The sequence below is a fragment of the Alexandromys fortis genome, unplaced genomic scaffold (assembly GCF_014885135.2).
Source record: "Alexandromys fortis isolate MF-2015 unplaced genomic scaffold, M_Fortis_MF-2015_v1.1 scaffold_43, whole genome shotgun sequence".
Taxonomy (NCBI): domain Eukaryota; kingdom Metazoa; phylum Chordata; class Mammalia; order Rodentia; family Cricetidae; genus Alexandromys; species Alexandromys fortis.
The window spans coordinates 1,639,483-1,661,868 of record NW_026067928.1 but is presented as its reverse complement, the minus strand read 5'-3'; the positions used below and the strand labels follow the sequence as shown (position 1 = coordinate 1,661,868).

General features: G+C 36.5%; 1 protein-coding gene across 2 annotated transcripts in view; it reads left to right on the top strand.

Annotated features, from left to right (window-relative positions):
• Dach1 (dachshund family transcription factor 1) overlaps nt 1-13,022 on the top strand; it is a 358,503-nt gene extending 345,481 nt beyond the window's left edge. For both annotated transcript variants that reach the window (XM_050144656.1, XM_050144657.1), the window contains one exon: nt 10,285-13,022. In XM_050144656.1, coding sequence (XP_050000613.1) covers nt 10,285-10,322 — 38 coding nt within the window. In that variant the 3' untranslated portion in view covers nt 10,323-13,022. The remainder of the gene's footprint in view (nt 1-10,284) is intronic.
• The last annotated feature ends 9,364 nt before the right edge of the window (nt 13,023-22,386 follow it).

Here is a 22,386-nt window from a genome sequence, read left to right as displayed (position 1 = left end):
CACATGAATGTATTCTGAAAACACAATCTATTCACAGGAATTTGCCTGTCTTTCGTAGCTCTGAAAAGATGAAAAGACTGATTTTGAAAAGTCCCGATTTCCTTTCTCTGTGCTATCTTATTTTAGCAAGCAAGGAAACACTTTTCTTCTGTGCTTTGTTTTAATTAAGCCCGCATTGTCCATGTATCATGCTACTTCAGATGGGTCCCACACGATTGTTATCTCTCATTCCATTTCTTCATCTTTTTTTCTGAGAGAGGAATGAAAGAACAGACAGTAATAAGAGATTTCATTGTGTTTCCCTTTGCTAGAGGTGGGAGGTCTCACCTCCAATCAAGACAAGGTAACCTATGTGCAAAATACCCCAATCTGGCTTGCTGGTACATTAACCAGCCTGATGGGGTCTAGTTTCTGACTAATGAGTGCTTAATTAGAATGTTCTCTCTCACACAAATACTTTATCAAAGCTGACCTATTAATAATACACTCTTCCTTATTTGTAGAAGATGCAAACTTCAAGTAGGTTGTTCTCTGTTTTTTTTTCTGTTGTTCGTTTATTTTGTTTGTTAGAAAGGTTTAAAAGAATTCAAATATTTATTTCAAACATAGTTAATCAGAGGGGATATTTTTATACAACAAATACACATTGGCATATGCAGTCCTAACGACAGAACCAGTAATAGAAGAAAGCAAACTTCATAAACTCTTCAATTACAACTTGATCATTACAACATGATGGGACAGACCAGAAGCTAGCATATCTCCACATCCTAACACCTGAAACAGGTCTCTTTAAAGAACACTTTAAGAACATCACAAACCATTTATTTTCTATCTAATCCTTAATAGGAATTTTGAGAAGTGTTATTACTAAGTAGACAAAATATTTAACATGGAGATACTGTCCATATAAGTGAACCATTGTATGTGGTAGTAGAAAAATTATGTTTCCTTCTGGTTACTAATTACGAGCTGGTGTTAATGATATGTAGTTTTCTCTAATGAAAACAATCTAGTCTGGAAATTTGACTTTCACTATAAATAACGGGATAGATTTTTGGAGGATGCATATACTTAGTACGTTTAAGGCATTTTGAAACAAAAACAGTAGGCAATATGTGTGCAGAACTTTACCTATGATCCTAACAATGTTTTCTATATCAGTTAAAACTAAATTTTTAAACAAATTAAAACTTCTCTTATAAATCTAAACTTATAAATAGATGTTAAAACCTTGTGAAAATTGCCATGTATAAAGTTTCATGCATTACTAATATTTTAAATATCTGTGTTTTATCATTTTTTTAATCTGATAATGTCGAACTATTTGAGAGTAAGATTTATCTTATAGTTCTTTGCTTGCAAAACCTGTCCATCGTGATTTCAGGGAGTGTTATTTTCCAATAGGATGTTAATATTCAGATACAGTCTACTTTTCAGGTTGTATAGATTACATTGATACAATACCTTTGTTTGACATCCAAATTCTATCTTTGTCATTTGACTCAATAATGTCCTTTATTGAATTTTATTCCTACACTGAGGAATCCCAATTAGGCTCACATTTTATAGTAGGTTGCTATTTCTCTTCAGTCTTTTATTAAAAAAAGAAAGAAAAAGAAAACAAACTATCTTTTTTCATTATACATACCAATCCAAGTTCTCATTTTCTCCCCTCCTCCCATTCTCTTTACTACCCTCCTGCCCCACCCCCATCCATTCCTCAGAGAAGGTAAGGCACATTGTTTGGGGAGGCTCCAAGGCCCTCCCTACTATATCTAGGCTGAGCATGGTATCTATCCAAAGAGAATAGGTTCCAAAATGCCAGTATATGCAGTAGGGATATATCCTGGTGCCATCGCCAGTGGCCCCTCAGTCTGCACCAGCCATGAAACTGTCAACCACAATCAGAGGGAGTAGTTTGGTCCTTTGCTTGTTCCTTGCCTGTCTGGCTGGAATTAATCATCTTTTATTAGCTCAGGTAGACTGTTTCAGTGGGTTTACCCATCATGGTCTTGATTTACCTCTTTGCTTGTATTCTCATTCCTCCCACTCTTCAACTGGACTTTGAGAGCTCAGTCCAGTAGTCCTATGAAGAAGAATGTATAAAGAAAATGTGGCATATTTACACATTAGAGTACTACTTAGATGTGAAAAACAATAACATCTTGAATTTTGCATGAAAATTGACAGAATTAGAAAACACTATCATGAGTGAGGTAACCGAGAACCAAAAAGATAAATATGGTATGTACTCACTCATAAGTAGATACTAGCCATAAACAGAGGACATTGATCCTATAGTTCATGATCCTAGAGACTCTAAGTAATAAGGTGAACCCTAAAAAAATATATAGATCCACCTGGAAAGTCCAATCAAGATCACCTGTCAAAATTGGGAGCATGGGGTGGGGGGAGAAAGGAAGGTGAAAGGGGAGAGGTAAGAAGAACTAGAGAAAATGGGATAGTCGAGAAGGAGGAAGGACAGAGATGAGAGCAAGGAAAGAGATATCTTGATTGAATAGTCATTATAGGGTTGGCAAGAAACCTGGCACTAGAGAAATTATCAGGAATCCACACAAAAGTAACCCCAGCTAAGACCCTAAGCAATAGAGAAGAGGGGACCCGATCATGACTCGTCCTGTAGTCAGACTGATGAATATCTTAAATATCACCATAAAACCTTCATCCAGCAACTGATGGGAACAGAAGCAGAGGCTCTCTTCAGTCTTTCTAATCTTGAACAGTTCCTCAGCCTTAGTAATTAACATATGACATGGATAGCTGTGGAGAATAAAGTCCATCTTTACTAGAATGTTTCTTATTTTGAATTTGATGCTTCTTCATCATTAGATTAGAATCTTTATCTCTTAGCCACCATTAACACAAAAGAACATGTTAAATTGTATTCTCTTGGGGTGTGACTTTTCACATATACAGTGCTGGTTTCCTTTATTTTGTGCTGTCAGTTTGGATTTCATACATTTTTATTGAACTCTTTTCACGGGATAAGCAATGACTGAGGTAATAGAAATATATATGATCTTAATGCACTTGATCTGCTCTAATTAGATTCCAACCAGAAATTCAGTAATTTTAAGCATTGCATTAATTAATGCAGTGAAGATGTTAAAGAGCAAAAGCAGTTTGAATCCTGTGATTGTAGTTATAATAATACTTAGTTTCTAATGGAGTTTTATATGGATTGGAAATATGGTCTCTGTGAGTACATATGGTTTCTGTGAGAGTTTTTCAGAGTCTTCTTAAAATAGTAAACATCAAATGTAGAATTCACTCATCTGAACATACAGATAAAGAATTTTGTTATTGTTATTATTATCATTATTATTTGTGCTTGGCTATGGTAATATGGCTTTAAGAACATCTATGATTACACAAAACTACAGAGAGAGATTCTTCTCTATTTCATAAACTAATTTTAGCAAGGAAGGATTATCTTTCCTTTGGAAGTAAATTCCTATTAGCCCACAGAGAGTGTAAACAGGCCTGAGAATGCAGTTCAGGCACAGAGTTTCCTTTCAAAGACGAGCTGACTTTAGGTGTAACTGGGACTTACACTGAGCATAATGGAAAGGTATGTTGCCCCGGGTAGAGTTGGGTAAATAATTTCAAGTTTTCTATGTCTATCATCTCCATGTGCAGACATTAAAATTTCTTCTCCACACATCTTCCAGTTCAGTATTTGTTGCCAATGTACCTGTTTAGTTTCTCAATTAGAAAGGAGGCTAACATCAGATCAGCCTGCCCCATGAGGTTTCCCAAGTGTGATTCCACCCACTTTAGAGGATCAAACTGTCAAAATTTTAATTTCTCCTTTCTATTTATGCTTATGTTGAGTCCCTTTACAGCAATGACAATTTCTCCTTCACTGTCTTTGTTTAACAGTCATTTTCTTATCAGCCAATGAACTTCAGCTTTTAATAAGCCTTCTCTAACCTAGTCTTTGTCCTCACCCATGTCTTTTCTTATTGGAAGAGACCTACAAACTATTTGAATACTTTTCTTGATGGTAATTTTTTATCTTCATTCTTGACCACCATCAAGAGCTACATTTGACCTTCTAGGGGTTAGCACAATGGTAGAGTGCGCGGGAAGAGCTTTTTAGTGTGGAAAGTAGAACTGGCTGTTTCCTGTTGGATAGACAAACAGATAAATTGTGCAAGACCTTAGCTTTAATGCTCCAAACTCCCTGAAAATAAATAATAAAGTAGTTTTCCTCATGCATTATTTCAAACTGGCTTAGTAATAAAACATGCAATTTATTTTTATTTCAACTAGGTGTACCATATTATTCTCTTAGATAATGCTTTATCTACGTTTTGTACCGGTTTATTGAAATTACACAGACATAATGTGCTACCTGTGAGCGTCTTTCTATCCCCTGTCTCTAGAATAGCACCACCTGCTCATGTGAAAAGCATATAAACAAGATTTAGGTTTAGTTCTCCTCAAAAGTGATCCAATTCTATGAGCTTCTGATTCTTTGGCTATAACCTTAAATTAAAACTTAAAAAATGGCAGCAACATTTTTCAGATTTTACTTTTTAATTATATTGGAACATAACCTCAGATATATTAGTATTCAAACATCTGGAAATCGCTTTCACTGTTGTTATCTGAATTTCATGAGAAGAAATTATGTTTACTCATGATCCTCCTATAAACTACTTTGTGTTGAACATCGGTCTCTCTTAAAATATTTCTCATGTTCAATGTAGACTTTGTGTCTCTGCTTCTTTGCTTTAGCAGTAGCAGAATGTTCTTACTCTAAATATAAAATTTGGAAAAACAAGAAACAATATTTTCTTTAATTAGCCTCTTCCTTTGGGGGTTTTAGAAGAAGGGTTATGACTTGACAAAGATCCTTCCCATCTGTTCCTGTTTGTTTGCTTTTATTTTGACTTCCTTTCGTTGTCTTATCAAATATCACATGAATCATTAACATTTGTTTTCATCGCTTGTTTTGATTTCCTTTGCTTCACATGATTAAGACATTATGTTGAGACAAGGCTCATGCTAACATATTATATATTAACCTCATATTCTTTAGGCAAATATTAAACCTTCTAGATATAGGATTTTACATGTTTACTTTCTCCCATGTTAATATTCTTTCCCACTCTACAGTAGTAAAGAGTGTGTGCATACAACAGTTTTGTGGAAACTGCATCCTTCATTAGACTGCAGGTGTCAGGATGGGGGTTTTGAATAGATAGGTTCTGTTTATAATAAATTTCCTTCCTTGTAGGATGTAGTTTTAAAAACCTTTATGCAAAACAGGTAAGAGTTCCTTGTAGATGCTTGTCAGAGATTTCTATTCAAAACTAAGATACACATCCATCCCTACATTTTGTGATATTTTGCAACAGCATTTTTTCCTTGTATTGATATCCACCCAGTGGGGAATGATACTCTTGGTAAAACCTGATAAGGCAATTTGAAATTGTTGTCATTTGCATGTAATCTTGTTATAAAATTATGTTAAATAATGTGGCTAATCCTACCTCACTGACTTTTTAAAACTTATCTTTATTCAATATATACTTTTTACATGTGGAATAAGAGGTAATTTTCATTAGATATTATCAATAACTTCAAATAAAAGCACAGGACAAAACTTGAAGCCCAAAAGTTAAACTCACTTTGTGAGCACAAGACAAAGGTAGAATTTGTATGACATATTCCCCATTCCTCTTGTCTTTTTCATTAAAGAAAATATTCTATAAAACCCATAAACTTGAGTCTAATTGTATGATTTTCAACATTAGTATTAAATTCTCAGATCATACTGAATGTGCATTTAGTGTAAGATGGTCAGAAAGCTTGACTGGTTTTTCAAGGCTCTGAGTTCAATTTCAGAACAAAAAATGAAAGAAGACGTTAATTAAGCTCCTTTTCTGTGGTGATATTTAAAACATTTCTTCATCTTGTTATCTGCAGATCTAAATCTGCATCATAATAAGCAGCATACAAAAATTCACACCTGTGAAGAACTATTCAGTGATCAAGACACCATCGTGTACCAAATTATGGCTGGAAGTATCAAATCACAATGAACTTTTAAACTATTAGGAATTTGTAATTTAAATAGTTTCACTCCATTCCTACTCCCAAAAGCTTTTAATTAGAGCAGACTTTTTAATTAAATACTCCCATGCACAAAGTTTAGCCTGGTGATTTTTCCTGTCATATCAACCTCCCGTACCAAGGCAAATATTCATTGTGTCAAAGGGAAACCAGGGCTTTTTAAAAATTCGACAAGAATCTGAGAACTCCAGTTTTGATTTCCAGCTTGCAGACTAAATGGAAGACCCTGCCCTTGGAGCAGAGCAGCAAGGATGAGACAAGAACAGGGAGTGCACTTCGGATGCTCTGAATTTATCCCAATATTTAGTTTAGGAAAGGATGCATAGTGGAGTGGACACAGACATTGGGTTCCAGTTCACGGCACTGCCATTTGCTTCCCTGTGAGAATGGCTGAGGCTCTAGCTTCCTCAAGCATCTGATCCTTATTTAGGCAAAAGAGTAAGAATACTTTGTTTTTGAGATACAGAGCAGTAGAGACTTGATACTTTTATCAATTCTTTAGAATTTCATTTTGTCCCTAAAATGTATTTTTCTCATACTCATCCTCACTCCTGCCCTAACTCATCCTAAGACCAACCCCAGATGCCCAAATGACTCCCAAATCCCTATCTTCCACCTTTCTAAAATAACATACCAGGTGCTATCTATGTTAATATTATCATGGGTGTGGGGTCATACACTAGAGCAGAGGCTGCCTACCAGGTGTTATAATAAAAATAATAAAAACTTTATATCCTTTCCCCGAAGCCTTTAACTCTCAGTATCTCCTAGTGGGATGGGAGACTTTTGATGCCCTCCTGACTCTGTGCTAGAATGTTGACTCATGCAGATCTTGAGCAACCAGTCACAGCTGCTGTGAGTTCGTTAGCTGAGTGGTGCTTTGATGTTAAGAAGATTTGGTCCTCCACTCACACTTGGCTTTTACAATTGTTCTGTTTGATCATCCAGATGGTCCTTGGAGAGGTACAAGGTGATGTAAATGTCACAGACACATATTATCAGCAGTTTCCCAGTTTTTGGTATTAAACACTGACCATTTTGGCAAGTAATTTTGATGAAATCTGAGAACATCACTAATCTCTGGGTCTAGAAGCATGAGTTTAGAAGACAGTTCGATGCTATGTCCATTTGCCAAAATAGTATAAGTTAAGTTTATTCTCGGAGCCGACGAGCCATGAGTTCTTGGTCAGTTTTACATTATCAAAGATATACTTCCTCCTGTGGAACAGTTTCTAAATCAAATCCGAAAGCAGTTTTTAAGCCCAATATATCTTTGCCTCTGTTGTTACATTCATAGAATACTTTGCCACGCAGGTCATGACAACTTTTATTCCCCTAGCTTCCTGCATTGACCTGCCAGTGTTATGAAGGAAAGTTTCTGATCAGGGTCAACTTAATTTTGCCATGCAGTCTGTGAAGCATGGGATGTGTGAAACAGAAGGGTCTCACCATGAGAATATGGTGGGCAACCAAGAACAGCAACCATAGCCGACGTCGTTCAGGGAATCTCCAGGACAACCTTGACCAACAGAACAAGAGGAAGTTCCCAGATATGACAATGGAATTTTAATTTGTCTACTCCTGAATTCTAAGAGGAACACTATCTCTCCTGTAGGAAAATTAAAATCTGTGTGTGTGTGTGTGTGTGTGTGTGAGAGAGAGAGAGAGAGAGAGAGAGAGAGAGAGAGAGAGAGAGAGAGAGAGAGAGGAAGAGGGAGAGAGATTATGTTCCCATATGGCCATTGATGTCAGTTTTGCTAAGTAACCCTCTCTGCTATCCTACTCCATCTCCAGACTTAATAACCTTAATAACCTTTGTTATTTTTGCCTTTTTTTAATTTAAATAACTTTTTTTCATTTATTTTACATACCACCCAGATTCCTTTCTCTCTTCCCCTCCCATCCTCTCACCTTCTCCTCCATCTCCATTCAGTAAGGAAGGGGCCTTCCATGGGCTTGCAAAAGCAAGACACAATAAGTTGAGGTGTGACCGAGCTCCTGACATTTAGGTGAGTCAGGGCAGGGTAAACTAGTGTGATGAGCAGCTTACCACAAGCCAGTTAAGCACCAAGATAGGTCCTGCTCTCACTGTTTGGAAGCCTTACTGAAAAACTAAGCTACAAAATTGTCATACACCTGCAGACGGCCTAGGTTGGTGCAATGCAATTCCCTGACTGTTGGTACAACGCCCATGACTCCTGTGCTCTCTGGTCAGCTCACTTAATAAACTTTAATGTATCTTTAGCACAATATGTACTTGGGAAATGTTGGTTCTACTGATAATAAGAACTGCTATGATTTCCTTGAGATGAAAGCTTTTATTGATTTGGATTTCATGTCTCATAATACTTTGGTAAAATTTACTCAGCATCAAGAAAATTTTTTCTGTGACTATAGCACACAGAAATACATAGAAATAATATAAAGAATTTTGGTGTGGTACGTGTAGAAGGCTATCTAGTCATGGGTGTAGGAATGAAATATGGTGAAAATAGGGAATATACTAATTACCTTTAACACGTATTGTTTCTTCAAAAGTTTAACATTTGGCTTGGTGAGATGACTCCTCATATAACGGCACTTGCCTGATTATCTGAACTCATTTCCCTAAACACAGATGATGGACGGAGAAGCCCGATGCTGGCATTTTGTCCACTGATACCCCACCACCGCATATACAGATGCATGGTAGACTGTACACACAAACACACACCCGCACACACACACACAATACATATTATAAACAAATGTTTTACAAATTCTAGGAAGGTTAACATTTGTCATCACAAAACATTTAAGGCAAGCACTTTAATAAATCATTCTGCTTCTAATATTGGTCGGAACAGTGACGTGGCTATTTCTTTCATGGGACTTACCAGTTTGGAGGTTCACAATCAATTTTTAGGGTACATGGACTGGCGAACAAAAGCTGGACATGTTTAAAAGTAAAGAATTTTAGCAAGAAGGAGCTGGGGAGTTAATGGAAGGGAGAGAATACTAACTTCTCAGCCTACTAAGGAGAAAAGATTGATTATATCAAGACAGAGTGAAGCTTTGCTTACTGCAGAGTGGGGCCGTCAGGATCATGAAGTTTTATTCCTCCATGGAAGTGATATTATATTCCTGCAAATTATGATAATCTAAAATGTGACAAGAAAGTGAAATTTTGTCAAAGCATTGCTTCTCAGAAGTAAAAATTGCTTTATCATTGACAGAACTTTTGTAGAATTTACTATCGATATCTACTGTAGATTGTACAACACGTAAGGGAGATGTGTAAACGCTTTTCTGTTTCCTGAATCCTATTCTGGGCTGGTTCTATTTCTTTGTAAATATCTATGTTGATATTTATTTTTCAAAGTTTGAAAATTATTTTTACAAGCATTGAATTTTTCCAAGCATTTAGCTGGGAATACTTGAAATTCTGTTGTATTTTATATACATCCGAAGGTTAGATCAAATGCAGAGGGGACAGGTTAGAGTGTAACACGTCTGAAAAATGGACTGATGTTTTGTGTGTGTTTTGTATTGGATATTTAATTCCCTGATTCTTATTTCTACTTCATTCAAATAGTTTATACAATATGTCCAAGTTTTCATTCCTTTTTATTTCCCACAAAACCATGCTGTTTATTTGTTCAGTTTATCTCAGTGCAGTGAAGAAAGGCTCTGCTTTATTGGTGACCCTAAAATAGCGGTGGTGGTCCTCAATAAGCGGCAGCACAAGCGCACAATGGCCACATCACCTAGAAGATTTAGCAACACTGCTGGAGAGCAAGAGGCATCTGGCTTTCGTGATGAAGACACACCTGAGTGCATTCCCAGAAAATTTGGTTCTGCAATCTTGGTGGAAGTAATTGTCATTCAAAAGAAAGTCGCTAGCTTTGCATATCAGTAATGCACATACACACAAACCCTTATCTGTTTCCTGAGTGGTCTGGAACTGATATCATTGGAGCAAATATATATTTATGAGAACTAAGGCGTCTGTACCCTCCTTGAACCTACGAACTCATGTCGTTATGAAATTAGTTTTGAGAATATGTGAAAACGGTTACATCCTAAGCAAGTGAAAGTAAGATAAAGGCCAGAATTTCACACCTAATTTTGTATTTCTTATGTCCACATTGGTCCCTAAAGTGCCATGCCATTAATTATTTTTATCATTTGTTTTAGATGGAAGGCTGTATTTGAAAACTACCGTCATGTACTGAGTCTTTCCTGTTGAAGAAACCCATCCTTTCATAGAGAATTCTGGAGTCAGACATTCATCGCTGGAAAGTTCAGGAAAACAACAAAAAAAAGTCCATATAAAGGAACTTCTTCTATTTTGTGTGTTAGTGCTCTTTAACATTTAAGTATTCCACGAAAGCAGAAAAAGTTTCTGCCATTGCTTTTCCACCTGTGGCTCATACCGGAGACTGAGAATGTTTATAAATGTACACATCTCAACCTTCCTACAGTCAATAACTCAGCTGTGCTGCTGGACACGTGTAGACAGAGATAGCGATGGGTCTTAGGAACACCTAGCTTTGCTTTGTTTTCCTTTTGTTCTTAATGGAATGAACCATTTCTCCTCTTCTGAAAATTCTGTAAATTCTGTAACTGAGCGCATCAACAGACTGTTGCAGTGTTCACCCAGACTTATAGACCTGTGTCTCACAGAAACCAGCAAGAATATACGGGATGAACCTGTAAGGGGCATCGAGGATGCTGGTGGGGAATGAGAGAAGTGAACGTATTCTGTTATGTTCGATTTTAAACTCTGTAATTGTGGATTTTCTCCTGAAGACTTTTTTCATATACTTTCTGAAAGACCAACAAATGTGTGTTAACAACTCAATGGAATTACATTTTGCATATCTGAAACAGAAGCATTGAATATAAGCCAAAAGGTTTCCCTGATGGTCTCTTTTTTCTTAAAGATAAAAAAAATATATAAATATATATATAAATATAACATGTTTTCATTCCAAACTGGTAGTGGTATATAGGATTACAAATAATAACGTTGCTTCTTACTCAAACTGTTGGTCACATGTACAGTATATAAACATAAAACTCACAGGAAGGTATTATGTATGCAGTAGTATACTAGCGTTTAGGCAATGAAAATTTTAGAAAATATGTTTTGTCACCCTGTGGGTCAGAAAGATGTCTTTCTGGTTTTAACGCATGCAGGCATGTAAATATTTGTCTGGAGTCACAGTATTAATGAGTGAGATCTTATGAATCTGGTGACATCAGAACTCTGTGTCAGTCACTTTTATTTGTATATTGATCCCTAGTGAGTGCCCCAAACTGCACTGCAGAGGAGGAATTGTGACTGACCAGTAAATCAAAACACCAGAGATATTTTTATATGTTAATGTCATAATATGTTAATGTTGCTGAAAAACAAAACTTAACAAGCCCTTGATGTATTGGTCCAATACCACGTAGCCCCGAGTGATGAAGTTAAACTGTGTCGTGCTTCCCGCCCTGTTCAGAGGGAAGGGTGGCTATGTGTTATTTTTACTGTCTTTTTGAAAGTTACAGTATGTGTTTTCATATTTGTGCATATAACTGGAAGTAAAGCTGCAACCAGTGCTATTACACGCTGACGTTCCCTTTGTTTTTACACAATAGGAGTGACACTTTTAAAGACTTACATGAATCAGTGCAGTTGCTGTCCATTTTATGATTTTCTCTGCCATCCTAAAATTTTATAGAATAACATTTATATTCCCATAAAGCAACAAAGTAATAAGTCTAAGGAAGCTAGTTTCAATGTGTAAAGATAGTTCTGATTGGGTAATCATTATTTGGATAAGAAAAAATTTCCCATTATGTATACTGTGTCACTAAGCTCCTGTACTTTTTAGGTCTTCCTTGCAGTTCTGAAACATAACTAATTCTTGGCTGTAACTTGCTATTAACTGGTTAAGTCCATTTTTAATACAACAAAGGGTTATATGTATAGTTCTTCTTTTAGCTTGCTTTAAAAAGGAGTGATACTTTAATTTAAAATGTTGTTAGTAACTGCTTTCTAGAAACTTGGTTTGCTGAGCATAATTCTTCCATGATCATGTTTTGTTGTTTGAGGAAAAGAATCTTTTCCTACTTACAGGTATATTTTGTTTGTTTTTCCTTACATACAGTCTTTCAAAAGTTACAACACTTAAAATTGGATGGACTTGTGTCAAGATTTGGAGTCATACATCAGCAGACCTTTTTTTTTTTTTTTTTTTTAAGCCTACAATTTACATAGGCAGCAGAGTTGGTCACTGCTCTGCTCCTGGTGTAGAGTCACCTGTTAAGTGGGGTTCATCATTTTGAAATGCGTATGTGAAGGACCTCTGAGAATGCTTTAGTGTTTGGTTCAACAGAAAGAAAATATTAGAACTGAAGAAAAATGCTGTCCGCTGTATGTTGAGACTCTTATTAACCTGTTGTAAATAATACAATTCACACAATGTTATTGTAAGTTTGTAACTTAATTTTCCCCTTTTTAGTTAAACAGGTTTGTTTAGAAACTTGTGTTTTGGTGTAAGCAAGTAAATTTGTGTCCATTTTATGGTCCCCATGCCTTTGTAATCTTACAAATATTAACGTCTAGTTGTTCTATATTATAACCATATTTGCGCTCTATGCAAGCCCTTGGAACAGAACATACTCATCTTCATGTAGGACCTATGAAAATTGTCTATTTTTATCTATATATTTAAAGTTTTCTAAAAATGATAAAAGGTTATTACGAATTTTGTTGTACAAAATCTGTACAAAAATCTGTTTTTACATCATAATGCAAGAATTGGAAATTTTTCTATGGTAGCCTAGTTATTTGAGCCTGGTTTCAATGTGAGAACCACGTTTACTGTTATTGTATTTAATTTTCTTTTTCTTTTCAACAATCTCCTAATAAAAATGTCTGAAATCGCCTTGTGACTTTATTTACCGTTTGTCTTTATTAGAGTCTCCGAAACGCGTTCCATTGAAGGAATATTTACTTTGTAATGGGAGGCATCTAAAAACAACATAAGTCAGCTCTTTGCAATGCTCAGGGAGCAATGCTCAATGATTTTATTTAACATGCAACTGCTTCTATCTCTAATATGAATTACTGTGGTGAAAACCATCATAAAAGCACACTCTGTAGTTATTGTTTAACAAGCAGATTTTCCATATTTTGTTTCTTGCCAGCTAAGCAAACTGCCCACATATACATGATTTATTTATGTACATTTCTCAGTTTATGAAGCTGTTATTTGTACCTTTTTTCCTTTATCTTCTTATATTCCCAGGATTCTTATTTCACAAAGCTTTGTGCTGAATAATGTAAAGGAGACATGTTGATGGACCAAAATATATAATTCCCATATCTTTAAGAGTGTGGATTTGTAGCTCTAACCACACGGTTTGCTTTTAACTATATCATCAGAAAAACACCTCCTGAAATTATAATATCCTTTAGCAATATATAAACACATTGATCAATCTACAGTACATCACTTGAAAAAATATTGGGTTGCTATTTCTGTGAATATTCTAAGCAAATGGAAAAATTGATTTCTTTTCTTGGTCAAAATGAATAAACTCAGTGAATTTCCTGAAACAGAATATTGGGCAAATAATTGTTTTTTCTTAATAAAAACAAAAATGCTTATATGATCATTATTAATAGATTTTTGTCTTCTGTCTTATGCCACTAAGACTTACCTTAGAATACCAAAAAACAAGTCGCTGTAAGAAGAATTTGATGATAATTTATGTTCTCCCCATGTGTTATTGTTCTAGAATTATCTTCAAAACATAAATCACTTTGGCTGGGTTTTAAAGTGTATTATAAAGTAGAGATGTTAATAGAAATCAAAACACTATTGGAAGAAATGTAGAAAGTGTCAGTTGTCTTCATGTGCACTAGTAGAGAGAAACTGAGCTAATCCTCATGTATTCATTTAAACAGATTCAAAAATAAGGCCTTTCTTCTCCAAAAAGTACTCTGGTAGATGTTTTAATCCAAAGATAAAACTTAACTGTTCCCGTGAAGCTCTAAGTTTATTCAACAGGGAATCTTACACAAGAATAGGATCAAAAGATGCACTTTTTTTTTTTTTTTTTTTGCTGTAGTAGACCTCAATAGACAATACTAGAGTATTGGTTGGGTACCTTCCCACCAGGTAGTCATCACTTAGTATCCTTTTATTTTTACATTTATCTTTTAGATGCAGTAAAATTTTATTTGACAAAAGGATAAGGGTTTTTGAAAAGTAAATACACACATTTTCCAATAACTAAATCACCACATCCATTATTCTTTTCATGTTATTTATTCACGTATTTCAATTGCTTCATTTCAAGATCTGAAACCTTTTAAGGTAAGCAGTGAATTAAATCTCAGACAAAAATAATGTTATAAACAAATTCTTGATATGTTCATAATATTGACAATGAACGTACAAATTTATGTCTCAGTATTTAATGTCTTAATATTGCTAAGGTAAGCTACAGTCTAAAATAATTCAACCACAGCATAAGTAACTATGCCAATTCTGTGCAAAGATAATGAATAAAAAGTATAACTATAGCTTTATTTACATTTTGTGATCTGTGAGCTAGAAACCATGAGTTGTACGGATAATCAGTTAGAGTTCCTTTGATTCTATCAAAACAAAGTTCTGAAAGCTTAAAAATCCCAAGAAACTGGTTCTAAAGACTGAATGGCACATGTGGGACCTCAAGGATGTAAAGCAGTCGTGACCTAGGGACCAAGGTCCAAGCACTCTCTGCTGTGTTCAGTTTTCTGCTCTGCCCAGTGGCTCTAACTGTTTCTCCCCTTAGCAAATATATTTGCTTCTCTTGTTCTTATATTATTTATTCTCATATTATCCGAGCACTTTAGAATAGAGGAAGTAAACCAATCACTTTATCTCTGTTACCTTATATAGGTTACCTGTGCATGCTGATTGTCCCTTGTTAGGATACATGCCTTTAAAGTAAAGAGGCAGTACATGAGGTGCATTTAGGGAAATTTTGAGGTTGGCATTACCATTGAATTTTTAATATCTGGCATGGGATCATCACGTCAGAATCCTTCTTCTGTGGATTATAATGAATATCCAAGGTAAAGCAATCTTATCAGTCTCAATGACATTATAGAATACAATTAGTGGACTTTCTGGTGTGAAACAGAAAATTAGTGGTAGTGAAGAGGGATTCATTGTATGATAAGCATATATTTAAATAGCCAAATAATCTACAAAATTGATTTTTTTTAATGTTTAATTTTATCATTGTGGACTGACTTGTGAAAGGAAAATGTGAATTCTTGTATTCAGGTAAAACTGTAGTCACATGATTCTTTTCTGAATAAAATTTAAAAAATATAATCCCAGTTCCACCTTACATATATAGGTTGTCATTGTAGATGCTTCCTCCTTCTGAGGGTCCTTTTTTTTTCTTTTTAAATTAAAAACAGATTTTTCTCTTATACAATACATTCCAACTAAAGTTACCCTCCCTCCACTCCTCCCATATCACACCCCCCATTTATGCTTGCCCCCAGATCTACTATACCTCGCTCTCCCATCAGAAAAGAGCAGGCTCTGAAAGACAACACCCACACATGACAAAGTAACATATAATAAGACAAGGTAGGTGTCCTCAACAGAAGTTAGACAAGGAAACTCAACAGGGAGAAAAGAGCCCCAACAGCAGGTAAAAGAGTCAAGGACACACCTGCTCCCACAGTTAGGAATCTGACAAAACGCCAAGCAAACAACCCAACACCCGTATGCCCAGGATCTGGTGCAGACCAACTCAGGCCATTTGTTTGCCACTTCAGTCCCCTATGAGTACTTTTGCAGCCTGTTTAGTTGATTCAGTGGGCCACATTCTACTGATGCCCACCAATCTTGACTCCTACAGTCCTTCGGCTCCCTGTTCTGCAGGGTTCCCTAAACTCTAAAGTTTTCCTTGCTCTCTAACATTTAAGAAAAGGTCTTGATTTTTTTTCCCCATACACCAGATCCATCCTCTGTCCTTCCATTCTAAGAGCCTCCAAATTTCTGAAAAGAAAAACAGTGTAGTAGTGTGCTGTGGGTGTCACTGTGGAAAAAGCATAATGGGAAGGAAATCAGATGAAAGGAAGCATGGTTTAAGCATTCTAGTCACACTGGTAAATATTAGTTAAAGTAGCTAGACTGAGATAAGTCCTGCAAATATAATATGATATATACAGTAACCACTAAAATACTACATTAATAAAATACAGTCAGAAATGTTATAGTTTAAATGAATTCTAGAACATACTGAGGCCTCTGCTACATAAACAGTAAATACTTTTCATAATGGATCCAGACCATGGAGTTTCTCTGTTGAGACATTCCAGTACTGTTTCTCATAATTTGGCTGATTCTTCAATACTGTTAATTTGATGACAAACTTTTTCTATCATGTTATCCAATGTGGTCTCTAGAAGAATAAAGAGTCTCTGTTGTTACAAATCATTTTGAGGTGGCAAAGAAAGAGATCACTTATCCAATTAAACTGTCTCCATAGTGGAGGAAATTTTATTCTTGATAAAGAAGGTATGCTACTCACAGGGAAAAAAAAAAAAAAAAAAAAAAAAAAAAAAAAAAAAAAAACAAAGCAAGCTCCCCCAGATGAGAAAGCCTCACAGGTTATCTTTATTAACGAGTGTTGACTCTTTCTTTTCCCAATTGTCTGGGGTCTAATCTCACAGCTTTTCGTCCAGATTGGCTAGTTTTTAAAAAAAATGGAAAGAAGAGAACTCAAGAAAAAGAAAAGCAGATCATAGCTTCAGGTCATCAAGTTCCTGGAATGCAGTAAAGTTATAAGAAAGCAAATGTTTTATTGGAAGGGAGGATTAAAACTGTTGCATAAAGGTTTTACTAGTTGAGGGAGCTAAAATGATTTACCTAAGACTCTTACAAGATGGGGGAGATAAAAAGATTTGAATTCTTTGTCATGGAACTTTTACAGAATTTGGCAGAAATGACTACTATTTGATATTTCCTACACTATTGAAATGTATCTCTCAGTTAAAGCCTTCTGTGTATCCTGAATGTCTTATGCTTCACTGTATTCAGGATGGGATGCTTTTTACAAGCAAAATCATCTAGCTGTGCAATATATCTCCAGGTAAAAATGTGAGTAGCAAACATCTAGAATTGTGAAACTTTTCTGTAAAGGAATAGAACTTCTAGGATAAGAAATCATAGTAAAATAGTAGTAAAGAGGGAATTTATCGTGTTGCCTTACAAGATGTGGTTCTTGTAGTCTGGTAAGAGAGGATTCATAGAGATATTGTAGAAACTAATGTCCCACCAAGTTTGGCACTGAAGACTTGTAAGATTCCTGGAGAGCATCTGGTCTTCAGTTTTTATTAGAATCCCAATGTAGGTTTTAAGGTTTTTGGTTTTGAGGAAAACCAAAGTAACAAGACACATGAATTTGACAATGAGAAAGGGCAGACAGGGAGAAAAACAGCAGCAATGTTGTTTTCCATATTCTTTATTTAATCTAGACTCCCATCAGAGGTTGTGACCCAAATTGAAGGTGTGGTTTGCTTATTCAAATAATCTAAGAAATCCCTCATAGAATTTAAGTTGATTCCAGATGAAGCCAAGCTGACAAACAAAATTAACCACCAGATAACTGTCAGTTATCTAGTGGAGCCTGTTAAAGTTTGAGAGACATCCAAGTCAGTGGGGCATATTTCAGCTGTACCTTGTTGAACCAATCAGATACATTTCTATTTTGACTGATTCCTCTTGTATCTGCTGAATGTCAATGTTGGATATAGTTTCTGTTGATTCACTAATATATCTATGGTATATATACCTCCAGTGAGCAATTAGGTGGTCTTGCTTTGACAAGCCAGAGAATACGGAAGCATTCTTCCTGTGCAGGCAACTGTTTGCATGTTTTAGCCAGACCAGAAAATTCCACATTTGCTTACCTTGAAAAACTCACCCATAAAATAGGTACTGGTTTTCTGTGTTAGCAAACCTCCAGGGGAAAAACAAAAACAAAAAATAAATAAAAAAACAAAAGAGTCAGATACACTAAGTGGTCCAAGAAAAAGAGGTTTTCCTTAATTGACCTCCAGCACACTGAATAAAGTTACTGTACTATTTCCAGATCAATGAGGTAATCCTAAAATCATTGATGAGATTGATAAAATTAGGGAATATGTATAAATCATTTTCACCATGAAGATATAGAGAGGCTTAATTCTAAAGATATTCACCAGAAGGCTTCAGTGTCTAGACATGAGTTTAAGTCACAGTCTTATATATAGTCTGTAGGTAGACATACTCCTATAAGAGATGAGGAGCCAAGAAACAGAACACTCTAGAATTCTTGCTCTCAGTATATGCAGTCTTATAGTTGTTTCTTTGCTTCCCTGTTCAACTTGACCATTTTCTGTCTCCTGTTCTCATCATTATTTCTTTCTGTGATATAATCCTAAAATCATCTAGGAACCAAAGTAGTACTCAAAAGCTCAAAAGAGTTTGGAACTCCAGCCAGAACAAAACTAAGGGTAGGCATACTGTAAAGAAAACTGCAGGTGGGCTGCTAGATGCTCCACAATTAGGATGTCCACATGAACTTTGCTTTTGAATATGCTGAGTTTACTCACAGAAACAATCCTCAAAATTCCAGGCTATTATAAAAGTTACAGCTATCTCATGTAAAAAGACATTTCACCAAGAGGGAATGATTTGCAGAATATGCTACTGACTTCCACTAGAAATCATTCCAGGTAAGAAAGGTTTGGTAGCAATTTGCGTCCACCATGAGGTTCTTCACCTGTGATGGATCCAAAGACTACCACTATTGGAAGTAGGATGTCACTGTTGGAAACCCCAGAAGACCCTTGACAGCAGTGACCAGCGGCTAGCACTGACGGATGGGCATGTGGGAACTCAGCTGTGGTGTCACAAGAGCCAGTCATACAGTGACCAGTCTCAAAGTCCTATTACTGATGGTTATCACTGAAGAGACTTGAGGTACAATGTCCCCTCAGCAGTTTGAGTCTAGGGGCAACCTCCAAACCTCCATTTTTTTTTCTATTATTCCAGAGAGCATTAGCTTGTGCTGAGTTCACAGATTAGGCCTGGTTCGTTTACACATCAGCTTCACTTTAGGATTACTTCATTAGAATATCAGGGATTGCCTTAGGCTCGTCTCATATCAGAGCTGTCTTATACTTGACTCCTATCTTTCAAGCATTAAATCATTCCAAATCACACAAAACACTTTGTAAGATACACAGAATGTTTTTATTTATGCTTCAGAATTACATGTTCTACTATCTGGAATAGAGAAATACAGAGCCCAGTGAATGCACAGCACAGATTTTTTCCTTATTTCTAGTTTTTTATTTATTTATTTAATTTCTTTAAATTACCGCCTCCTCCCCGTTTCCATTTCTCTCCCCCTCCTCCCACACATCTTTCCCTCCCCTCTCTCTCCTACCCCTCTCCCCCTCCTCTCCCCACTCCATTCCCCCTCCCTCTCGAGAATGATGAGCAGTCCAGTTTCCCTGCCCTGCGGGAAGTCCAAGGTCCTCCCACTTCTATCCAGGACCAGGAAGGTGAGCATCCAAACAGGCTAGGCTCCCACACAGCCAGTTCATGTATTAGGATCTAAACCTAGTGCCATTGTCCTTGGCTTCTCATCAGCCTTCATTGTCTGCCAGGTTCAGGGAGTCCGGTTTCATCCCATGCTTATTCAGTCCCAGTCCCACTGGCCTTGATGAGCTCCCAATAGATCAGACCACTGTCACAGTGGGTGGGTGCACCCCTCGTGGACCTGACTTCCTTGCTCATGTTCTCCCTCCTTCTGCTCCTCATTTGGGTCTTAAGAGCTTAGACCAATTTGGGTCTCTGTCTCTATCTCGATCCATCGCCAGATGAAGGTTCTGAGGTGATATGTAAGATATTTATCAGTATGGCTATAGGATAGGGTCATTTCAGATTCCCTCCACTCAGTTGCTCAAGGTACTCGCTGGGGACATCTCCCTGGTCACCTGCGAGCCCCTCTAGAGTCAAGTCTCTTGCCAACCCTAAGAAGGCTCCCTTAATTAGGATATATATATTTCTCTGCTCCGGTGTCCACCCTTCCTTTATCCCAACTAAATTTTGAGCCCAGTATCATGGTACACCACCTGATCTCAGCACTTGGGATAGCCAAGCAGATCTTTGAAACTTTGAGGCCAGTTTGGTCATAGTGAGGTTCAGGCAAGAAAGGACTATATAGTAACATCCATTTGGATATCTTGATTGAGGGAGCCATGAAAGGGTTAGCAGAAACCTGGCTCTAGAGAAATTTCCAGGAATCCAAAAAGATGAACCCACCGAGGACCCTGGGCAATAGAGAAGTGGGGCCTGATCTTGACTTCCCTGTAGTTAGATTGATGATTATCTTAAATATCACCATAGCACCTTCATCTAGTAACTGATTCAGGCAGAGGCAGAGAACCACATCGGAGCACTGGACTGAGCTCCCAAAATTCAGTTGAAGAGTGGAAGGAATGAGAATATGAGCAAGGAGGTCAAGATCATGATGGGTTCACACACTGAAAAAGTTTGCCTAAGCTAATGGGAGTTCACCAACTCCAACCAGACAGGGAAGGAACAAGCATAGGACCAAACTAGTTCCTCTGAATGTCATTGACAGCTGTATGGTTGGGGCAGACTGTGGGACCACTGGCAGTGTCACCAGGATTTATCCCTACTGCATGTACTGGCTTTTTGGTATCCTGTTGTCTTTGGGTATATATCTTGCTCAGCCTAGATATTGTAGGGACGGCCTTAGATCTTCCAAACTGCAATGTGACTTACCCTCTCTGAGGATTAGATGGGGGTGGCATGGAAGGGTGTGTTGAGAGAATGGAAGGAGGGGACGGAAGGGGAACATGGACTGGTGTTTTTAAAAAATCTACTAAATTAAAAAAACATCCATTTTCAAAACAAAAATTCCAAATTTGAGCTAACCCTGTATTATAGGAACTTATAAAAGGTAGAACAGAAACATCTTTGAAACTTTCAATGTTGCCCACAAAAATATTTTTCATAAATAAAGAATTATTATCTTGAATGCCAATATTTATGTGTCAACTGCTTTCTAAGTACTTATTTGTACTTGTGCTTAGTTCTATAAAATATATCACACTTGTAGATTTCATGTTACTACAACCTCAGGCGAGATAAAGAAAAGATCCATGACAGAGATCCTTCATGCCTTATTTTAGAGATATGACGGTTAGTCCCCTTCCTAAGTCTCAAACATAGGCAAATAGCTGATCTCTTTTATATTTCTACAATTCATCATTTCAAGAATGGGCTATACATGTAATTTATATGCTATGAATATTTTTAATATGAGCATTTTCATATTGCCTTCGAAATACATACAAGTCATTGAACTTGCTGATGGTTTGCTCCTTTTTATTGCTGAGTATCAGTCCATGATGTAGTGGAACAATGTAATTACACTTTGCTTAACAATTTACCTTTTAAAGGACATTTGGGTTGTTCCCATTTATGATCTCTATTAGTTAGATATCTTTGAGTTCAAAATTCTGTAAAATGGTCATGGCAGTCTCATATGAACTTAGCAATTTGAATGTCCTCAACAGGTTGTAGTCTAAAGAGGAATTTTGGATAGTATTTGTTAGCCTGTGACAGTTTTGGCTAGGAAAAACACAGCAGTCGACCCAAAGGTGCCCACTACTTGCAGAGAATTTGGAGGCAGAAGAAGTGTGTGGTAGTTTCTCTGACTGCTGAGTTTTACCACATCCAGGTGCATTCATTGTTGCAGGCTACTATCACCTTCTTGGAATACCTCAGAAAGTTTATATATACACAGTATTCTTATAGATTTTGAGATATTTATAACTTAAGATAAGTCCTAGAGAATCAAATGGAAAACAAAAAATTATAAGGTTGGTATAACAGAATAATCCATTATTTTTTGTTTTCCTCTGTCTCATACCATGTGACTCCTCTGTTAATAGGAGACAGAGATTTTGCATTTTCCTTTAACAAGCAGACATGAGTTTAGAGAAGGAGAGAACCACTTTCCATATCCAAAACTGGCTTTAAGTTTTCGTTAAATTGGGACCACTTAAAGACAATTGCCTCTTTTATCTATAGAGATCAGCGAAAAAATAAAAAATAAAACAAATAAAAAAGCATTTGGAAATCCTCCATGAGCAGGCCAGCCTCATAGTGGGAAGAAAAAAGAGAGTTCTTACCTGAGTGTACT